This window comes from Ictalurus punctatus, chromosome 19 (genome assembly GCF_001660625.3).
Source record: "Ictalurus punctatus breed USDA103 chromosome 19, Coco_2.0, whole genome shotgun sequence".
In the NCBI taxonomy this organism is placed as follows: domain Eukaryota; kingdom Metazoa; phylum Chordata; class Actinopteri; order Siluriformes; family Ictaluridae; genus Ictalurus; species Ictalurus punctatus.
In genome coordinates this window covers 22,186,239-22,206,437 of record NC_030434.2, presented here as the reverse complement: position 1 = coordinate 22,206,437, position 20,199 = coordinate 22,186,239, and the positions used below count along the sequence as shown (strand labels likewise).

Here is a 20,199-nt window from a genome sequence, read left to right as displayed (position 1 = left end):
GACAAGTTTAACGCCGTCGCTACAGCTCACAGCATCGTCCTGAACCATCTGCAGCAGATTGTGGTGTCTCCCAGTGGCGCTCAGGAGGGCATCAAGCTCTACGAGCAGGCCGACGTCTCTGCCAAGATCCAGACCGTCCTACAGGTCAGCTATCTATCTATCTATCTATCTATCTATCTATTTATTTATTTTTCAGTCTCACATTCAAACTCTCATTCCAGTACTTCTATTTTATTCTAAATGCTATTAATCATGTAGTACAGAACGCCTATTTATTTATGCCTTGTGTATTTCAGACAAGTTTTGTCTGTTCAGTCCACTTTCAAGGGAAATGCTCGCTACTAATTCTTACTGACGAAATCGCTTAAAATACCAGCGAAGTTTCTTTCGACGTGTTGACGTAATTTCCATCGAAACAGGAAGTCAGGGCGGGGCATATCCAGTGGCTCCTCCACCTTTTTAAAACCGCCAATAGCGTATAACCCGTCTCACAGCCCGAGTTAAGCCGTACTTGACAGTCAGTACCGTGGATTTGTATAATGTCGGGGCGCGGGACACTTCAGATTCCAGAGAGCGTTGGATCGGACAGAAAATCTGACGAGAAGCCGAAGTGCAGAACGATGTCATCAAAGCTGTTGATCCGTATCGGTGGCTGAGAGAGAGACGGTACGTTTTGAACGCCTATATCTTCTAAATGCGATTTTTGTCACTGTTTTGGAGCAAGACTAGCGTCTCAATTTTTCCTCAGGTGGTCACTAAAGCTTGGAATGAAAGAAGTAGACTTTGTAGGTGTCAGGTGACGGAAGAAGGTTGGAATAGGAATTAATGTCGTTCTCAATCAACTCAAGGGTTTGTGGGATAAATTCAACACAGTTAAAATGTCCAAGAATAATAATAAAAAAAAAAAAAAGACGTGTAATATACCACAGCACTGTTGTATTTGTAGTTGTGTGACCAGCAAATGTGTAAAGGTGCATGCCGGAGTGTAGGGGGACCACGACGCTGATCATGGTATCAGTTAGCGATACAATACCATGCTAATTTACTTGTAAAAATACTTACGCTGTGATGTAAGCTGTTGTGCTAATGAACAGATGACACGGTCTGCGATCTGGACGTATTTAACGATGATGCCGATCAAAATACGTGAAAATATCGAGAGTAGGAACTACAGCATCTTCCTCCGAAACAGCTAACCTGGTTCAGCATCTTAAAAACATCAAACCTAGCATGAGGGCTATTACTCATTACTCTTCTGAGAGCTCTCCAAACAGCTCTTACCCAGTATGTTGCTCTTGATCAGCTAGCTGACATTATAAAGAGTAGCGTGAGTGTGTTCACGTGTGCTTTTCATGGCCGATACGTAAACCCGGGAAACATGAACAGAGCTGGATATAATAGTTCTATGATGTCCCCGATTGATTATAACTGAAGATTTTTATTTGTCACATACACAGTTATATATAGTATATAACTTGTGGTGGAATGAAAACCTGGCCTACTCTTCTTTCGTGTTTTAAATACTCAATTAAAATAAAAAACAGAGTGAATAGAAATAATAAGAAGTAATAGAAAATATGATGAGTGATAAGAATTATGAAAAGGGACGTACAAAGTAAGCGGGATGTTTGATGTTCAGAGTGACTGTAGAGTCTTTATGGAGTCCTAAGGGATCTGTATGGAGGACATGTCCGTGTTGAGGAGTCTGATGGCCTGAGAGAAGAAGCTGCTCCCGGCCCTCTTGGTTTCAGCCATCGGACCACGGGAGCGCTCGCATGATCGCAGCTGGCTGAACAGACCGTTACTGTGGTGGGTGGAGTCTCTGATGATTTTCGCAGCTCTTGACGATGGTCTGGACGTGCATGTCGTGCAGAGAGTGGAGCGCAAACCCGGAGATGCACTCAGCTATGCGCAACACACAGTGTAGGTCCTGGATTGAGCGGTTTCCGTACCACGCTGAGAGTCAGTAAACTTTCTATAGTCCCTGTATAGAAAGGTTTCAGGATCGCTTCGCTGGGGAGACCCTGAATTTCTTCAGCAGTCTCGGATGGTACAACCGTTATCTGGCTTTGATCATCCGAGTTTGAATGTGATGCGTCCAGATCGGGTCCTCAGAGATGAGTACTCCACAGTACCTGAAGCTGCTCAGTCTCTCCACGGGGCTCCCACAGATCTCGAGTAGAGTGGAGTGGAGTTCCTCTGCTGCCTCTTCCTGAAGTCCACAACCAGCTCCCTGGTTTTACTGACGTTCAAGGAGAGACTGTTAGCCTGGCACCAAGCTACGTGTTTCTCCACCTCGTCAAGGTAGGCGGTGGCGGCGTTGTTGAGGCCCGTAACCACTGTGTTACCAGCAAACTTGATGATCGAGGAGAAGCTGTGCGAGGACATACAGTCATGTGTGTAGAGAGAGAAGAGCAGGTGGTTTTGGTACTCAGGGTGATTATGTTGGAGGTAAACTGGCCCACTCTCACTTCCTGGGGTCTGCCAGTGAGGATGTCCAGGACCCAGTCACAGAAGGGGCATTAAGTCAGAGGTCCATGAGCTTTTAGCCCAGCCTGTGTGAGACTTTAGTGTTGAAGGCTGAGCTGAGTCTATAGTGAGAGTGGTGTGAAGGATGTGAGAGATGTGAGAGATTGCATCCTCAGTAGACCTATTGTGGTGGTGAGTGTCATTTAGGCAAGAGGGCTTATTGTTCTTAGGAACAGGAATGACGAGAGATTTTTTTTTAAAGCAGGTGGGGACCACACACTCAGCTAGGGACTCGTTAAAGATGGAAGTGAACAAACCAGCTAGCCAATCAGGCCCGGACGCTTTCCTGCTGTTCACACGCTTCAGAGCCCTCCGAACCTCGTCATCCGAGACGGCGATCGCGCTCTCGTCGCTAACAGAGCCGCTTCTTTCTCTCTGTATAGCGCGACAGTGTCGAAAGCGTTCAGCTCGTCGGCTCTCACCACGGCGGTGGATTGTCCTGATGGTGAAACGTTCGAAAGAACTCCTCTCAGTGTTTTAGGAAACGCATTTCTCTGCCAAATGTTCCGTTCTGTTATTTTAAAACTGGAAGAAAGCAGCGTTGGTGACTCGGCGAAGTGGAGTGTAATCTCATTACACACAGGAGCCCCGTGAGCTGCAGCTGCTGCTGTTAGAGGAGGCAGGTGTGGAGCTGAGTGCAGCGCTGATATTCACTCTCTCTCCTCCACACCTAGCTTAATTAGAGCGTGTTAATTCTGAAATATTGACGTGTGTGTGTGTGTGTGTGTGTGTGTGTGTGTGTGTGTGTGTGTGTGTGAGAGGGGATGGGGGGGGTGTTCGTGGCAGATTGATGGACAGGTGAGGTTAACAGCTGCCACAGAACCCTGCTGAACATCATGTGATAAACGCTGCAATGCACAATGTGTGTGTGCGCATTATATGGTGGCATCAAGAATATGTCTGTGTGTGTGTGTGTGTGTGTGTGTGTGTGTGTGTGTGTGTGTGTGTGTGTGCGCGTGCGCGTGTGCATTTATAAGTGTTTTAGGGGCATCCCTGTGTCTAGAACATTAAATGATGAACAAATGTTGCAGGTTTTCTCTCTTCGTCTTTTGTTCCTGCGGTTCCTCATCACTTTCTGTGTTTTATTATATTTCATCTCTGGAGAGAAGGAGGTGGCGAGTGTGTGTCTCTGTCTCTGTGTGTGTGTGTGTGTGTGTGAGAGTGTGTTCGTTCAGGAGAGCAGTGAAATGAAATGACGGGAGGAGAGTGGCTGTGGAGGGCTGAGAAGGAGTAAATGGGTTTGTCATCACTCCATCAGCCAAGCCAAGGAGTTTTTTTTTTTTTTTTTTTTTTTACACACGTGTGCGCGCACACACACACACATACACACACGGAGGCACTGACGAATAGCATGAAAGCAAAAACAGGCATGGATAAAAGCTTAAAGTACTTAAAGGTCAGAAATGCTCTAAAGGTTGATGGGATTCAAATAGGAGTTACTGTTACCACCTACTCAGAAGTTGATTATTTTTCTGTAACAGCATTCCACAAAGTGTTTTATCCCTCCTATACCACATAAACCCACCAGCGAGTTCAGTTCAATTAGAGACCGCATCGATCCGCTGTCAGTCTGATACTAAAAAAATATCGGATATCCGAGAAAAAAGAAATCATTGCAATGCTGTAACAAATGGAAAGGTTTGGAATTGGATTTTGGAAATGAATTTTTTATGAAACTGGAAACGGTTGCATATATAGAGATTTGATTATGTCTGCTCGTTTGAGGTCCTGCCACAGCATCTCAATTGGTTCGAGTCAGGAGTTTGACTAGGTGACTCCAAAACTTTAATTTTGCTTTGGTTTTGAGCCATTCAGAGCTGGACTTCCTCCTATACATTCGACCAGTGCCTTTCTGCATAATCAAGTTGCACTTGAGTTTCTTACGGACTGAAGAGTGGACATTCTCCTTCAGGATCTTCTGGTAGAGAGCAGAATTCATGTTTCCCTCTATTGTTGCAAGTTGTCCAGGCCCTGATGCAGCAGAGCATCCCCACACCATCACACTTCCACCACCATGCTTGACCGTAGGTATGATGATGATCTTTTTGTGGAATTCTGTGTTTGGTTTGCGGCAGATGTAACGGGACCCCTGTCTTCCAAACAGTTCCGCTTTCTACTCATCAGTCCACAGAACATTCCCCTAAAACGTTTGAGGATCATCAAGATGTGTTTTGGCAAAATTCCGACGAGCCTTAATGTTCTTCTGGGTTAGCAGTGGTTTTCACCTCACCACTCTTCCATGGAAGCCATTTTTGCCCAGTGTCTTTCTGATAGTGGAGTCATGAACAGTGACCTTTATTGATGCAAGAGAGGCCTGTAGGTCCTTTGATGTCATCCTTGGCTCTTTTGTGACTTGATGGATAAGTCATTGCTGTGCTCTTGGAGGAAGTTTGGAAGGTCGGCCGCTTCTGGGAAGGTTCACTACATTGCTGAGTTTTTCCATTCAGAGATAACGGCTCTCACTGTGGTTCTTTGGAGTCCCGGAGCCTTTGAAATAGCTTTGTAACCCTTCCCAGGGTTATTACAATCACCTTCTCCCTCATCATTTTGGGAATTTCTTTAAACTTTGGCATAGTGTGTTGCGGAGTAAGACCTTTTAACCAACTTCATACTGTTGTGAAAGTTCTATTTAAGTGTTAATTTGATTGAACAGGGTTTATATGAAGAGGCCCGTGAGAAGATAATTCTTTCATATTTATTTATTTATTTATTTATTTAATACATTTTCTACAAAACTCAGCCGTCACTGTCATGGAACGTAACGTAATCTCTCGATTCGAATTCTCATAAAGAGAGATGAGCTTTTTTTACATTTAGTCATTCGTGTTATTATTATTTTCTCCGCCGTTTTCCTTTTCTTATCTTTTTTTTATGGAAGTCACAAAGACAGCTTGGCAGGTTTGGCACGCGTCTTCTGATGATTAAGTACCAGCTGCCTCAGGCTGTAGATCAGCACGTACAGTGATTTATGCACCCAAAGAAAGAATAAAACTGATCTCCGGTCAGTGAAAAGTAGTAGTTATGATTAAGGAAAGTGTAGTAGAGCCGGGATCATTGATATAAGCGGTTTCATGTAAAGCAAAATGTCACGATCACGAGACCCTTAAGTAAAAGACTTGAGGATTTTTCTTCCACATTTTAACCTTCCTTTTTATTCATTTAAAAATGTATTTTTTTTTATTTTTATTTAAGCTCAAGACAGACATGTTTATTTCCCCTACCATTTTACGACAATTTTATCCACAGTTTGTAATGATTTTCACCCGGAGATATGAACTGGTGCTGATCCTACTATATCAAAAGTCTTCTTTATTAAAGCAAAAAAAGGAAAAAGTATGTTTTTTATTTTTTATTTTTTAAATTGCCTAAATGCTCTAGGATGGTATTTATTTCAGACTGTTACAGCAGCAGAAAAGTTTAATTTATAGATATTTATTGTATATAATGTGTATTATTATTATTATTATTATTATTATTATTATTATTATTATTATTATTATTATTTATTTATTTTTTATTTTATTTTATTTCTTCATTTAAAACATTCTCTAAAGTACTTCTGTGCTAATTAACTGATTAGGTTAGTATTATGTATGAGATAAATTGATTATGTCACTAAATAAGCTAGTAGATATCCCGATCGGCCATAACTTTAAAACCACCTGACTAATATTGTGTAGGTCCCATTTGTGCCGCAAAAACAGCTCTGATCCGTCGAGGCACGGACTCCTCGAGACCTCTGAATGTGTGCTGTCGTATCTGGCACCAAAACGTTAGCAGCAGATCCTTTAAGTCCTGTAAGTTGTGAGGTGGGGCCTGCATGGATTAGACTTGTTTGGAGAATTTGGAGACCAGTGCCATTAGGGAACAATAGGGAACATTGCCATGAAGGGGTGTACTTGGTCTGCAACGATGTTTAGGTAGGTGGTACATGTCCAACATCCACATGAATGCCATATCCATACACGGCAAGCTGTGATGCACTGTGTGTTCTGACTCCTTTCTGTCATAGCCAGCGTTAACTTTTTCAGCAGTTTGCGCTACAGTAGCTCTTCTGTGGGATCGGATCAGACGGGCTAGCTTTCGCTCACCACATGCATCAGTGAGTCAAGCCATCACAATCTATCCCTTGTCAGAGTCGCTCAGATTCTTACGCTTGCCCATTTTTCCTGCTTCCAACACGTCAACTTCGACAACTGATTGTTCACTCGCTGCCTAATAAATATACCCCACCCCTCGACAGGTGCCGGTGTAACAGGATAATCAAAGTTCTTCTCGTCACCTGTCAGTGGTTTTAATGTTCTGGCCGATCAGTGTATATATTACGTAAGGAATAAAGAAAATTAATTCCTACGTGATTTTTGTTTTCTTTCTTTCTTTCCCCTCATGAATGACTCGTCGTATTTTTTTTTTTTAATCTGTTGATAGAGAAAACGTAAACTCTTCTGTCCTGAAAATGTCATAAAACTTAAAGCTACAGCTTTATCTCTGACAAGGAAGACTCCTTGTACAGAGGTCAAATAAACGTCTTCTTATAGAAAACATCACCATATCGACAACGCACATGTTTTTGAAATCCGTTCATACATGTCCCTTTGTTAGTTGTTACTCTTAAAAACAGTAATGATAACCCTGTGATTTGCCGCTGTAATCAGACCAGTCAGAATCGAGAATTCATCAGTGCCCCGGCTTAATATGCCTTTAACAGGAACAGGGTTTATGACAAAGTGTGATCAGATTAATGGTAATTATTTTGCTTAATAAGGCAGCAAAATGGGTGGACATATATTAATGGCCCCGAGGTAAATAATGACTGTCTAGTCTGCTTTAGGCTCCCCAGATGAGCTGTGGTTTGAGAGGAAAAGCTTAATGAAACCCTGTCTCGGGTGAGAATAAGCCATGGGCATGGCGAACACGTTCACATGTCGATAACCTCTTGTTCCGCCGGTGCTTTGACGGGATCTTGTTATCTTTCCCTCTCCTTCTCGCCACCTCTCTCAACTTTCGTTCTGCTTCTCGTCCAGGTTTAATCTGCCTTCCTCCATTTCTCTTCCCGAGAGAGAGGGTTGATGAGCATTGACCTTTCGGCTGAACAGGAGACATGACACTTCTGGGTGGACGGATGAGAGAAAAACGTGATCAATTCTCTTTGTAGGTCTCCTCCTGAGTCTTTCTCGTTCTCTTAACTGCGCCCGTTTCGGTCGTTTTTAAAAGGTGGGAGCCGGGATTGTTAGGTTTGCTCTGAAACCTATATATGTAGCCATATACGAATTTAAACACTTAGTGGGTGTGGCTTAAATAAGAACCTGCCCCTCCTTACTAAATGTACAGTTCTGTCAGTGTGGTGGATTCTGGTGCTGACAGTTCCTGAACCTCAGCTATATCACTCCAGTTCTGGTCTCAACCAGAGATGTATGCAAGACTCACTCAGTTAGGGTGTTTTTTTTGTTTTTGTTTTTTTCTGGGTACATGTATTAGGTAACGACACGTTCCATGGTCATACCGTCAAGTTAACAGACCTATCGGTACCGCATAATGCAAAATCTTCACGAGATTACTTTATCTACTAATGCATAAAACATTTTTTCAGATTTTTCTCAGTTTTCTCCCCAACTTGGTCCCAGTTCTAGCTAGCTGCCCCAAAGGCTGTGAAGACCTACACGTGCTTCTGTCGAGACCCATAATGCCAGCCAACCTCTTTTCGAATTGCTGCGTCAGGCTTGGGCGAGAATGCTATCTGCCCTCTTCCACATACACAAGGGGCTGGTTGCACCAGACGGACGTACACCCGGTCGTAAGACTAGGCTGGACATAAAAAGCACCTCACATCCTGTGTAGAATTAAGACCCTTTGCACCATCTACGTAGACTAAATCTTACGCCTAGACCAAGGTAGGTGTAAAGTGAACAGGCTTGACTTAGACTTGACTTACAATGGAGCGTCTAATATCGATCAGCAGGATTTTAGGCGTGGACGAGTAATGAGAGACCACACCAATCCTCTGGATATATATGGAGATAAGGAAATTATTGAAAGATTTTGTTTCAACAGGGCTGAACTGTCGGGGAATTAACTGACGAGCTATCACCACGGTTGCAACTTGTAACAGGTTGGAACGGAGCGCTGTCTGACTTCCTAATCCACCCTCTGCTTCACTGACTGCCACCGGTATCATCTGCCAGACGTCTTGTTTGTTCTTATTAGTTACGCCATTGTTTTGTTTGCATGCTAAAATATGCGTATACTTACCGTAGAGTTCCATCATTTTTCTTGTTTCACAGTGTTTCAGTTGAATTTTTAATCTATTTGTTGGCGTCAGTAAATGTACGAGAATGTCATGGCAACTGCGGTAGAATGTCAGCATGGATGCGCATCATCTACGCTGGGTGTAACTGCAGACTTTCAGACGGTGCAACAGGAGCAAATTTTTATCAAGGCTGGATGTAGCTAAGCCCAGAATAGGACGTGCGCCCAACTTTTTTACGTCCAGCTTGCGCGACTGGCCAAAGATGATTGGCTAATGTCACTGTGATTGACAGGGGGGAGAAAGTACATCATCACATGGCTTGTAGCCATGAACGGCAGTCGCACTGTCGCAGTTTGAACTTGCGAGTATAGGGTGAATGCTTTTTTTTTTGATGCACCATTCGCTGCCTGAATAAACTCATTTGCATTCTCTTCCATCCATATCGTATGGATTTATTTCATTTTAAAGCGTAAAAGAGGGTTTTTATGAGATAAAACGTACGGTTTAAGAATTGAGCCCAACACCTTTTCTATATTGCTTTGGGATTTTGCTTGATTATCACTGTGAAATTATATCTTCTCCAGATGTCCGTGAAACCCGAGGCGATTGGAGTCCAGGCCTACGCTGTGCTTAATGAACAGAGAATATAAACAGTTTGTAAACACAGCGGAAGACGAACGAGACGGCGGTTTAAAAGATCCTTTGAACCGCAGGCCCAAAGCTTGATTTTTTTTTTTTTCCTTCTTTTTTTTTTTTCATTAACGGACTCTGATGCAGTCAGGCGTCTCGTTGCACTTTCTTTTAACCCCAGCCAGTTTGGAGGAGTCATGTTGTGCACAGTTGAAGGGTTAGCCCTTTTTTATAACGTGCTCGACGCTTGATGAATCATCGGCTTTGATGTGACTTCTCGCTCCTTCACACTTGCACGTCGAGGGAACAGAGAAAGTTTGCGAGGCTGTCACTGGAAAAGATGCACGTGACCGTGCGGATTTTCATTTCCTTATCTGGGCAGCGTAACAAAGTGGAGAGAGGGAGAGAGCGCAAAAAAAAAAAAAACCCACAAGGACGTGACTAATGATCCATTGTAAAAACTTTATTTTACTTGTAGACATATTTCCTTGGAGTAACTGGTCCGATGCTTTCTTTCGTTGCGTGTCAGTTCTACTAAGACCCGTGGGTGGAAAAGCTAAATTGCCATTGTTTTGCAATGTGTGTGAACAGCAGACACATGGCAGCTAAATGCATTATTGTATTTTAGTCTCAATGATGCATTGTAAAATGTCTGTAGTCAGCATCGCACGTGTAGTCTCATGAGAGTTCCCAGCACAGTTATATAATTGCGGCAGCGTGTGGTAAATTTGTTTCTGTCTTGGAGCGCTCGAAGGCCCGCGCTCCTCCCTCCTCGGGCTGTTCACCCAAATCCTGCCGGTTGTTCTTTTGAAAAGCACAGCTCTCGAAATTCATTAATTACGGCCATAATCGCACATTTTGTTGTGGCGTGCGTGTCTCTTCCTTAATGACTCGGCTAGTACTGGCCGCTCTGGGAAGCGGTGACTGGAATCCTAATGATCCTCTAATGAAAGTGTTGGAATGGAAAGACCTTAAAAATGACGCAGGAAACTCTCCGTGGCTGAGAGTGCGTATTCTTTAGTATGCTCCGGTAATCGTTTTATTTTATACGACGTGTATGTATACGTCTGTTCCTTTCACAAGTCCTCTAACTTCCTCCTTAGGGATCTGTCAGAATTATGGCCAACAAAAGAGCAGAATATTTTGACCTGAACAAGTCCATTTTTATAAAAGTTAACTACGGCATTTCGGTAACCGTTGAAATAAGAGCAAGACGTTTCTCTCACAGCTGTGTTTGGGTTACGTCGAGACAAACGCATCAGTCTCTGTGTGGAAATGTGGCGAGTCATAATTTCATAACGACTAAAGTAAGACACGGCGGCGCTGGGAAAGTCGAACTGTTAATCATATAAACTGTTCAACACATTATGGCGAGTTAGCTAAACTGATGAAAATGAGAAACAGTTCAGATTAGAAGCACATTTACAGACCCTGCTCTAGAGGATGTGATTACTTATGGCTCACTTCTTCCTCAACCATGTCATTAGTCACATAGCTTATTCCTGAGGCCATAATAACTGCTATTACTATTAGTGAATGTTATTGCTCCTGCTATTCAGTACTAATACTACAGCTACTGCTACATACTTCTAAATGCTATTATTACTGCTACTATTGAAAACTACTACTACTACAGCTAAATGCTTTACAACTACATACTACCACTGCTACAAAATGCTACATGCTGTAAATACTACTATTGCTACATCTATTACTATATACTACTGCAAAATGCTATTACTACACCATATTAGTACTACAACAACAGTTAAGTAGTAGTAGAAGTAATAACAATATTTAGTAATAATAGTACTACTACTAATATTTGAATTTCCATTTGGGATTAGTAGAGTGTCCATCCATCCATCCCTCCCTCCCTCCCTCCAACAGTACTGCCAGCACTACTGCTGTTATAATATTCCTAAATAAATGCTATTTCTACTACTCCATGTTACTATTATAAAATATTACTACTATTCCATACTACTGCAACTAAATACTACTGCAAAATATTGCTTCTACTAAATATTACTATATATTACTACTGCTCTATACTACTACTACTACTTACTACTAATACTACAGAGTTATGAGATGACTGCTGCTACTTTGTGATGCAACTAAATATTGTTATTACTACAATTAAGTATTTCTGCAGAATGATTACTACTACTCCATACTAGTACTGCTGCTGGTACTACTAAATATTACTATTTCTACAATGTAATACTACTACAAAATGCCATTACTACCGCTCCATGCTACAAGTACTACTACTGCAGCTAAATACTACTACAAAATTTTACTACTACTCCATACTACTACTAAATACTACAAAATATTACTACTGCTCCATACTACTACTAAATACTACAAGATATTACTACTGCTCCATACTACTACTAAATACTACAAGATATTACTACTGCTCCATACTACTACTAAATACTACAATATATTACTACTTCTCCATACTACTACTAAATACTACAAGATATTACTACTGCTCCATACTACTACAAAATACTACAAGATATTACTACTGCTCCATACTACTACAAAATACTACAAGATATTACTACTGCTCCATACTACTACAAAATACTACAAGATATTACTACTGCTCCATACTACTACAAAATACTACAAGATATTACTACTGCTCCATACTACTACAAAATACTACAAGATATTACTACTGCTCCATACTACTACAAAATACTACAAGATATTACTACTGCTCCATACTACTACAAAATACTACAAGATATTACTACTGCTCCATACTACTACTAAATACTACAAGATATTACTACTGCTCCATACTACTACTAAATACTACAAGATATTACTACTGCTCCATACTACTACAAAATACTACAAGATATTACTACTACTCCATACTACTACTAAATACTACAATATATTACTACTGCTCCATACTACTACTAAAGACTACAAAATATTACTACTGCTCCATACTACTACTAAAGACTACAAAATATTACTACTGCTCCATACTACTACTAAAGACTACAAAATATTACTACTGCTCCATACTACTACTAAATACTACAAAATATTACTACTGCTCCATACTACTACTAAATACTACAAGATATTACTACTGCTCCATACTACTACTAAATACTACAAGATATTACTACTGCTCCATACTACTACTAAAGACTACAAGATATTACTACTGCTCCATACTACTACTAAATACTACAAAATATTACTACTGCTCCATACTACTACAAAATACTACAAAATACTACTACTGCTGCATGATACCACTACTAAATACTACTATTATTACAGCATACTGCAAATTTATGAGGTGACTACTACTACTTTCTGATGCGACTAAATATTATTACTACAATTAAGTATTTCGGCAATATGATTACTACTACTCCATACTAGTACTGCTGTTGCTGCTGCTACTACTACTAAATATTACTGTTACTATCTCTACAATGTAATACTACTACAAAATGCTATTACTACCGCTCCATACTACTACTACATACTACAGATTTTTAAGATTACAGCTACTATTACATGCTACTACTACCACCACTACTATTATTACTGCTTTTTACTACTACAGTTAAATATTACTGTAAAATGCTATTGCTACTTCATTCTATTAATACTACTGTGAAAATTAAATACTACTACTCCATACTAGTACTGCTACTACATACTACTGATTTTTTTTCTTCTTCTACTACTAAATATTGTTACTACTATGACAATTAAATACTAATATGAAATGTTATTGCTACTCCTACATACTACAGATTTATATGACTACTTCATTTAAATGTTGCGACTGCTAAAATGTATTATCTCCACAACAGCTAGTACTACTTTTGCTACTACTGACCATGGCATGGTTGGTGGTGGTTTTAGAAACTGTTAATCTTCTGGAATTTTCACACTCTAGTAGCGTTTACACAGAATGGTGCGGTAAACAAAAAACAGCAAGTGAGCAGCAGTTATGTGGGCGGAAACACCATTCTGTCAAGAGAGGGTCAGAGGAGAATGGCCAGACTGGTTCGAGCTGACGAGAAGGCTACAGTAACTCAAATAACTATTCTACAACCATGTTGAAGCAGAAAAGCATCTTGGAATGCACAACACATTCGGATCGGAGGCAATCCGAGGCTAAGCGTTTGCCCCTGATCAATTATAATTCCCTGAAGTGAAAGACCAAATACGAATTTAAACCAGATCTTCTTAGACGTTCCTCCGGTACTGATTTAACCACATAAACGTACCGTGTGCTCCAACATTATATATAATAAACATGTTGAAATATTTATTCATCCTCCGGTAGCAGCTGTGTAATGACAGTGAGGCAGAAATGAAACGCTTAGTTGATCGATTGGTTTTTAATTAAAGATGACACAGCCACGTTTTTGTTGTTGCTTTAACATTTTAATCAACGTGTCATTTCACCGTCCTGCCCGAGGCGTCGTATTTGCATATGGACGTTGAGAAGTGCTGTGTAATCGATAGTACGTGATTAATCATGTGTTGTTTTCTTTTTTCTTTTTTTTTTTTAACCTCTTATATTCTCTCTGTGCTTGTAGAGTGTATCAGGGATTTGAAGGCTGATAGATTTCTACTAAAGCAGGTTATGTTTCAAGGTGCCCTCCAGTCAAAATCATGATCGAGTGGGTACACACCAGGCCGGTGCAATTAAACAGATTAAGTATATATTAATCAAAACGCACCTTTGCGCTCTGCAGTTACCCAATCATAAAAGGCTACAATTAACACGTTAGGTGTCATAGCATGAATAGTTACACGCAGCAGTACACATTAACAGATTGTGCTAGTAAGTTAGTTGCAGGCGTTTTTATTGTCTACATTATGAGTGCACTCAGTTTTCATGCTGCAGTGATTTTATCTAAAGTGACTTTGTGAGGGAGAATACAATCCAAGTTATCTCTAATAGTATTGGCACCCTTCACAGAAATGAGCAAAATGTAGGATGTAATATTTTATCAGAGTACCTTAATTTTGGGTGTGGTACATCCCAGAAAGAACCTAAAAGTTAGATAGACATGCTATGAGAATCTACTAGGAAGCTGGAAACGTAAAACACTACTGCTCGTTCTTTAATTATAAATGTGTTCCATTATAACGCCTGTATGATGATATTCCAGGACGATTTTCTTAAATGGTAATAATCCATCCGTCCATCTATCCATCCATCTTCTATACCGCTTATCCTCTTCAGGATCACGGGGAAACCTGGAGCATGGGGCACAAGGCGGGGTACACCCTGAACAGGGTGCCAGTCCATCGCAGGGCACAATCACATACACACTCACACACCCATTCATACACTACAGACACTTTGGACATGCCAGTCAACCTACCATGCATGTGTTTGGACTGGGGGAGGAAACCGGAGTACCCGGAGGAAACCCCCGCAGCACGGGGAGAACATGCAAACTCCGCGCACACAGGGCCCCGGTGGGAATCGAACCCCCGACCCTGGAGGTGTGAGGCGAACGTGCTAACCACTAAGCCACCGTGCCCATAATAGTAATAATGAACGACCTCAAATCGTGAAATACTGGAGGTTTTTTTGCCTTTATGTTCAATGCTCTTTTAAGAATACAATGCTATTACTTCTTATCAGAATGATATTTGTTAGAGCAAATTATTTCCTCTAGGTGTTATGGGGAAATTTTGAGTCATTTTGTAAAATAATCATTACACACACACTTGTACTGCCCACTATCTTGACGGGTGCCAGTAGTTCAGGAGTTGACTGTTGCTACGCGGTTGCATTTTCTTCTTTCTCGTTTTCTGAAAGACGTCTTTGCACGATGTTTTGATGATTAATTAATTACATTAAAGCCTGCAGGTTTATGTCAGCTTGATGTTGTAATTATAACAGCATGTAATGTTGCATTTGAAACTATGGCAAAGTTGTGCCCTGTAGCTGATGATAATTATTATCCTTTGTAAATGTCACCATTAATTGCTGAGGAAAACACTGAAATAAGAAGTCTAACTGTTCCTGCATATAAGCTCACCGTGGAGTGGAAAGCTTGGCTGTATCTGATTTGTTGCTGATATTTAATTCGATTAAATAAAGTTTTATTCGTATAGTGCTTTTAACAATAGATACCTTCACAAAGCATCTCGGCTTGGTTCACTAATGAGCGAGCCAGAAGTGAGAGCCGCATGGAAAAACTTTGTGAGGTGACATGAAGGAGAAACCTTGAGTCAAACCAGTCTCTAAAGGGACTCTACCCTCTTCAGGGTGACCCCGGAATGTAGGATTATAAATCATTACAGTGTACCGGTGTATAAGACTAAAGACAAACAGTACAAAGTGTGTTGAAAGGATGTTCAGTATGAGCAGATTGTGAATAAGAGTTCTGGCAGAGTACAGTAGGTACAAATTTGCTGTTTCCAGCTGAGATTATCCAGTGAGGCTTGGGCATGAACTGCTTTGGGAAGTGCAGATCGTGAGGGTATCTATACTACCGGTCAAAAGTTTAGAAACGCTCATTCTTTATTTTTATTATTATTTTTCCACATTTTAGAAGAATAATATAGTCATCAAAACTCTGGAGTAACACAAATGGAACTGTGGGAATTATGTTGTGATTAAAAGATCCAAAATAAATCAAAATAATTGAGTATTTTAGCATCTTCAAAGTAGACACCCGCCCCTGACACCCCCCCCCCCCCCCCCAACGATCTGCACCGTCACCTAAGAGCAAAGCTATACAGCAAAATTGCTGACTAAACAGTAGATTTTCAACCTAGACAAAAGGCTTGAGATTGTGCCTTAAAGTCTTCATTATTCTAGGTACTAATAAAGAGCCTGTACCTTTTGATCAAAACAGATGTGTGGGATCCTAATAGACCAGAATTTCGTTCCGGTGATGTGGAGCAAGACTGTTCAGACCATATTACAGTCAATGCTTAATTTTTACTGGGAGTCAATGTAGTGCGAATAAAATAAACTTTCTGATTCTCGTAAAGATTCGACTGGACTAGCTGGAGCTGGTTTATGCACTGACTGGAACATTTCATCAACTTCCAGCAAGGCATTACAATAGTCTAACCTATAGGGAACCCAAGCATTAGCAGGTTTTTTGGATTATATTTCTTAGATCAGCAATGTTTGAGATGAAAAATGCTCCCCTTGTATTGTTGTCTACATGACCTTCAAGCAAAAGTCTGAAATCAATAATCGCACCAAGGTCTTTCACTACCGCACATGACTTAACTGAAAGGCCGTCCAGTGTTACTACACAATCAGAAAGTGTATTTCTTTGCTAGCTTTAGCCCTAGTAGAAGTACTTCTGTCTTTCTGTCTCAGAACTAAGTCGAAGGAAGTTTCTCAGCATCCAGTAGCTAATGTCCTTGTCACTTTTCTCATCTTTATTACGCTCATAACGGTTTTGCTGAAACCTACAGCTGAACAATATTTGGGGATGAAACACTGCATTACGGTGAATAATAATGTAAGAATAAAAACATCATAGTGTGCTGTTCTGGGGAAATTAATCGTTGAGAAGCAGAGTTATGGTTACCACCCCAAAGTCAATACTATTCCAATAACAGCATGTACTAAAGTGACTTATTCCTCTTGTACCAAAGCAATTTGCCACCGCTAATAATTCTTTAATTTATTAAAGATTGACACATTTTTATTCTTTACTTACATGTAATCTTGTGGAATGTCCATACAAGTTAGTTTCTACCTCCACTTATGGTTATAGCCTTTCTTATCAGTTGCTCCCTCACCAGCCTGTCGTGTGAAGTTAATAATACGACAACGTTCTTGCGTTACAGAAAGACCTCAAAGCGTAAAACTCCTCTGCCCTGAAATTGTGTCTGAAACGTAAAGTCGCAGTTGTACCTCTGACCGTTACAAAGCACTGACACTGGAGACTGCCATCTTTGCCAGATTCTCATAAACGTGTAAGCAGATATTTTGACCTGCGATATTGCTGCTATTTATTATTGTTTTCTGTTATTTTTCTCCACGAGCAGCAACAGTATGGAAATAGACTCTCGGTGTGATCTCAGGCACATCTACAGTCACAAGGCCCCGAAGATGATGAAAGGTTTTCTTTCTTTTATAAATGAAAACTCTTCCCCTCTTCAAGGACAAATTGGACGCAAGTGCAGTTATTTTTTCACTCTGGATTGGGTGAAGCATAATTTTCTTTAATTTCTTAATGCACGTTATTGGTGCTTGACGTTAGGAGTGCATGTACACACCTGAAACTCCTTCAGCACTGTGCTCGGATTTAATTATCCTGATTTGTTGACTAATAGGCTGGAAGAGGGCTGCTTTTCTGCACTCATTACTTTAAGGACACCTCTTTCATGACAAACTACTGGGTTTTTTTTTTTTTTTTTGTGTTCATTTTGATTACCCTCTGCCTGGCTGTACAGACCTGCAGCTACAGTATAATCTGATTGAGGTGAATGCTAATTGTACAGGGACAAGGACATTCACAACCGATCCACTCTCAGAACTCTTCGGGCGCTTTTACACTTGTGTGTTTTTATTTCGGCTCGCGCTGTTTTCCCTGAGATCTTTGGTACTTTTGGTGAAGTCTGAAAGCTGTTTTTGAGCTTCGGAGCGGTCTTAAAAATCTCGGGCTGGGGCTCACTTCCGCCAAACCTTGGTGCGATCCATAGCGTGTGTGGAAGTTCTCCGTTCTTAGTGCCGCATGAAGAGGAACACGATCGGTTCAACTTGCCACGTAACTTCCTGTTTCAGGAACTGGAACGCTGTAATTACTTCCCCTTTGTGGCGCGAGTGCTCAGACTGAGAACATTATGAAAATGCATCTTTTGCAGGTTTGCAGGTATTCCTGGACATCCAAAAAATGCTGTTCTTTACTACTTAGTGTTGGAACCAAAGGAAAATAGTAATAAAAAAAAAAACAACAAATGGATGAACCTAATGCCTACCATTTTGCAAACCTCAAATTGCGCAATTGAGCCACAGTTGAGAAGGAATTTATGAAAGCAAACCAGCGATTATGAGCCCTGCCTGCAAATGTGTGTGTGTGTGTGGACTCTAGGATTCAGGCTAAGTGTTTTGTCTGAAGTGTAAAAGCATTTGCTATTTCTCACAGGATCGTCTGCTCTTTTCTTGGAACAAACCTTGAATATTGATTTACTTTGTCTCGCTCTTTCCCTCCTGTGTTAAATCCGGCTATTACGCAACGATCAAAAACAACCTGCAAACACATGATGGTGGGATTCATCGGGTGCTGAGCATCTTCCTCATAGCAAGAACAGTTCTATGATTTCTTTCGCATTTCAGCCGAAAGGTCGAGTGGGGCTCTTTTTATCAAGGCTTGATTAAATGGGTGAGAGGTTGTGATTCTCAATGATGTCCTAATTAAAGGGTATTTTATTAGTGGCACTTCATTGAACAGTTTACCTTTTTTTTTTTTTATTTTTTTTTTTCCAAAAAAAAAAAAAAAAACCTTTTATTTAAAGCCATGCCAGATAAACAGAACGGACTCCTGTTACTCTTGACTGCAACCTGTGGATTTAAAGCCGTGCTATTATGGAGAACTGTGATGAGGTCATGTGGAACCACTGAAATGTGAAAAGTTATTAAAATGATAAAGAACAAACAAAAAAGCAGCCTTGAGTATGTAAATAAATGAAAAAAAAGAACAGTAATTATGTTCTCCTTGAATCTTCAAGTACCAAGTTGACAAAAGTACAACTTTTATTTTTCTAAAAGAAATGTACATCCTGTTAAAACAAAACAAAAAAAATCTATTTATTAACAGCTGTATAGACCCATAGAACCAGTGCATTCATATAGAATCTAATCGGGTCCCATAGCAAAGGTTGACATATATATATATATATATATTTCTGAATACTACAGACTTTCCTGAACTGAAATATTTCTTTATATATATATATATATATATATATATATATATATATATATATATATATATATATATATATATATATATATATATATATTAATCACTATAACAATCCAAAGTGCTAGCATTTTCAAGTCCCACAAAAAAAAAAGATTTCAATTTTAATTTCATTCCACTGAAAGACGCTCACGCCTATGGACAAACTTATGGACAAACAGCACTGCTGCTCAATTTGAGAGAATTCTAAGCTTGCAGTGGGACATCTGTCTGTACGGAGCGTATGAGAGCTCTACTTTGTTTTGATGATGATTATGGGATATCCAACAATTTGATCAAACCTTGGGGAAATCATGCTTCTCTACCGAGGTTTTAGACATCTTTACACGCACTGACTGGCTGGCTCCTTACTTTATTCTTTATTTTTTCCAAATCAAGGTTAGAAAGTAGTCTAAATAAAAACATTTCATTGCCATTTTGGTGAAAAATGTTTGTTTTTTCAAAGTGTATTATTGGCGAAGTATTTTTGGTCCAAACTCGCCATTTTTTAGCAGGTTTCAAGAAACTTTCCCCCCTAAACGCCATGATGTATATTGTTTATTTGTTTGTTTATTTATTTATTATTAGTGTTATTTTCCCCGCCTTACGTCCAGCGTTCCTGGGCTAGGCTCCAGATCCACCGTGACCCTGACCAGCTCTGAAGATGAATGAATTGTTTTGTTCTTTATTCAGAAGGAGAAGTTATTGTATGCACAGACTCTACTGAAGTGTTCTACGCCTCGCTCACGCTGTTCTCAGCGGGAAACGTTCTTTAATAACATCCGCCACGTTATCTTGCATTAAAGGTGACTTTGGGATATAAACTTCACAGTT

The 20,199-nt window shown here is 40.2% G+C and overlaps 1 protein-coding gene across 1 annotated transcript in view; it reads left to right on the top strand.

Annotated features, from left to right (window-relative positions):
• exoc4 (exocyst complex component 4) overlaps nucleotides 1-20,199 on the top strand; it is a 160,597-nt gene that overhangs the window by 24,405 nt on the left and 115,993 nt on the right. The window contains exon 7 of the mRNA XM_017494424.3: nucleotides 1-144. This exon is cut by the window's left edge and continues 31 nt beyond it. Within this exon, the coding sequence (XP_017349913.1) occupies nucleotides 1-144 (144 nt within the window). The remainder of the gene's footprint in view (nucleotides 145-20,199) is intronic.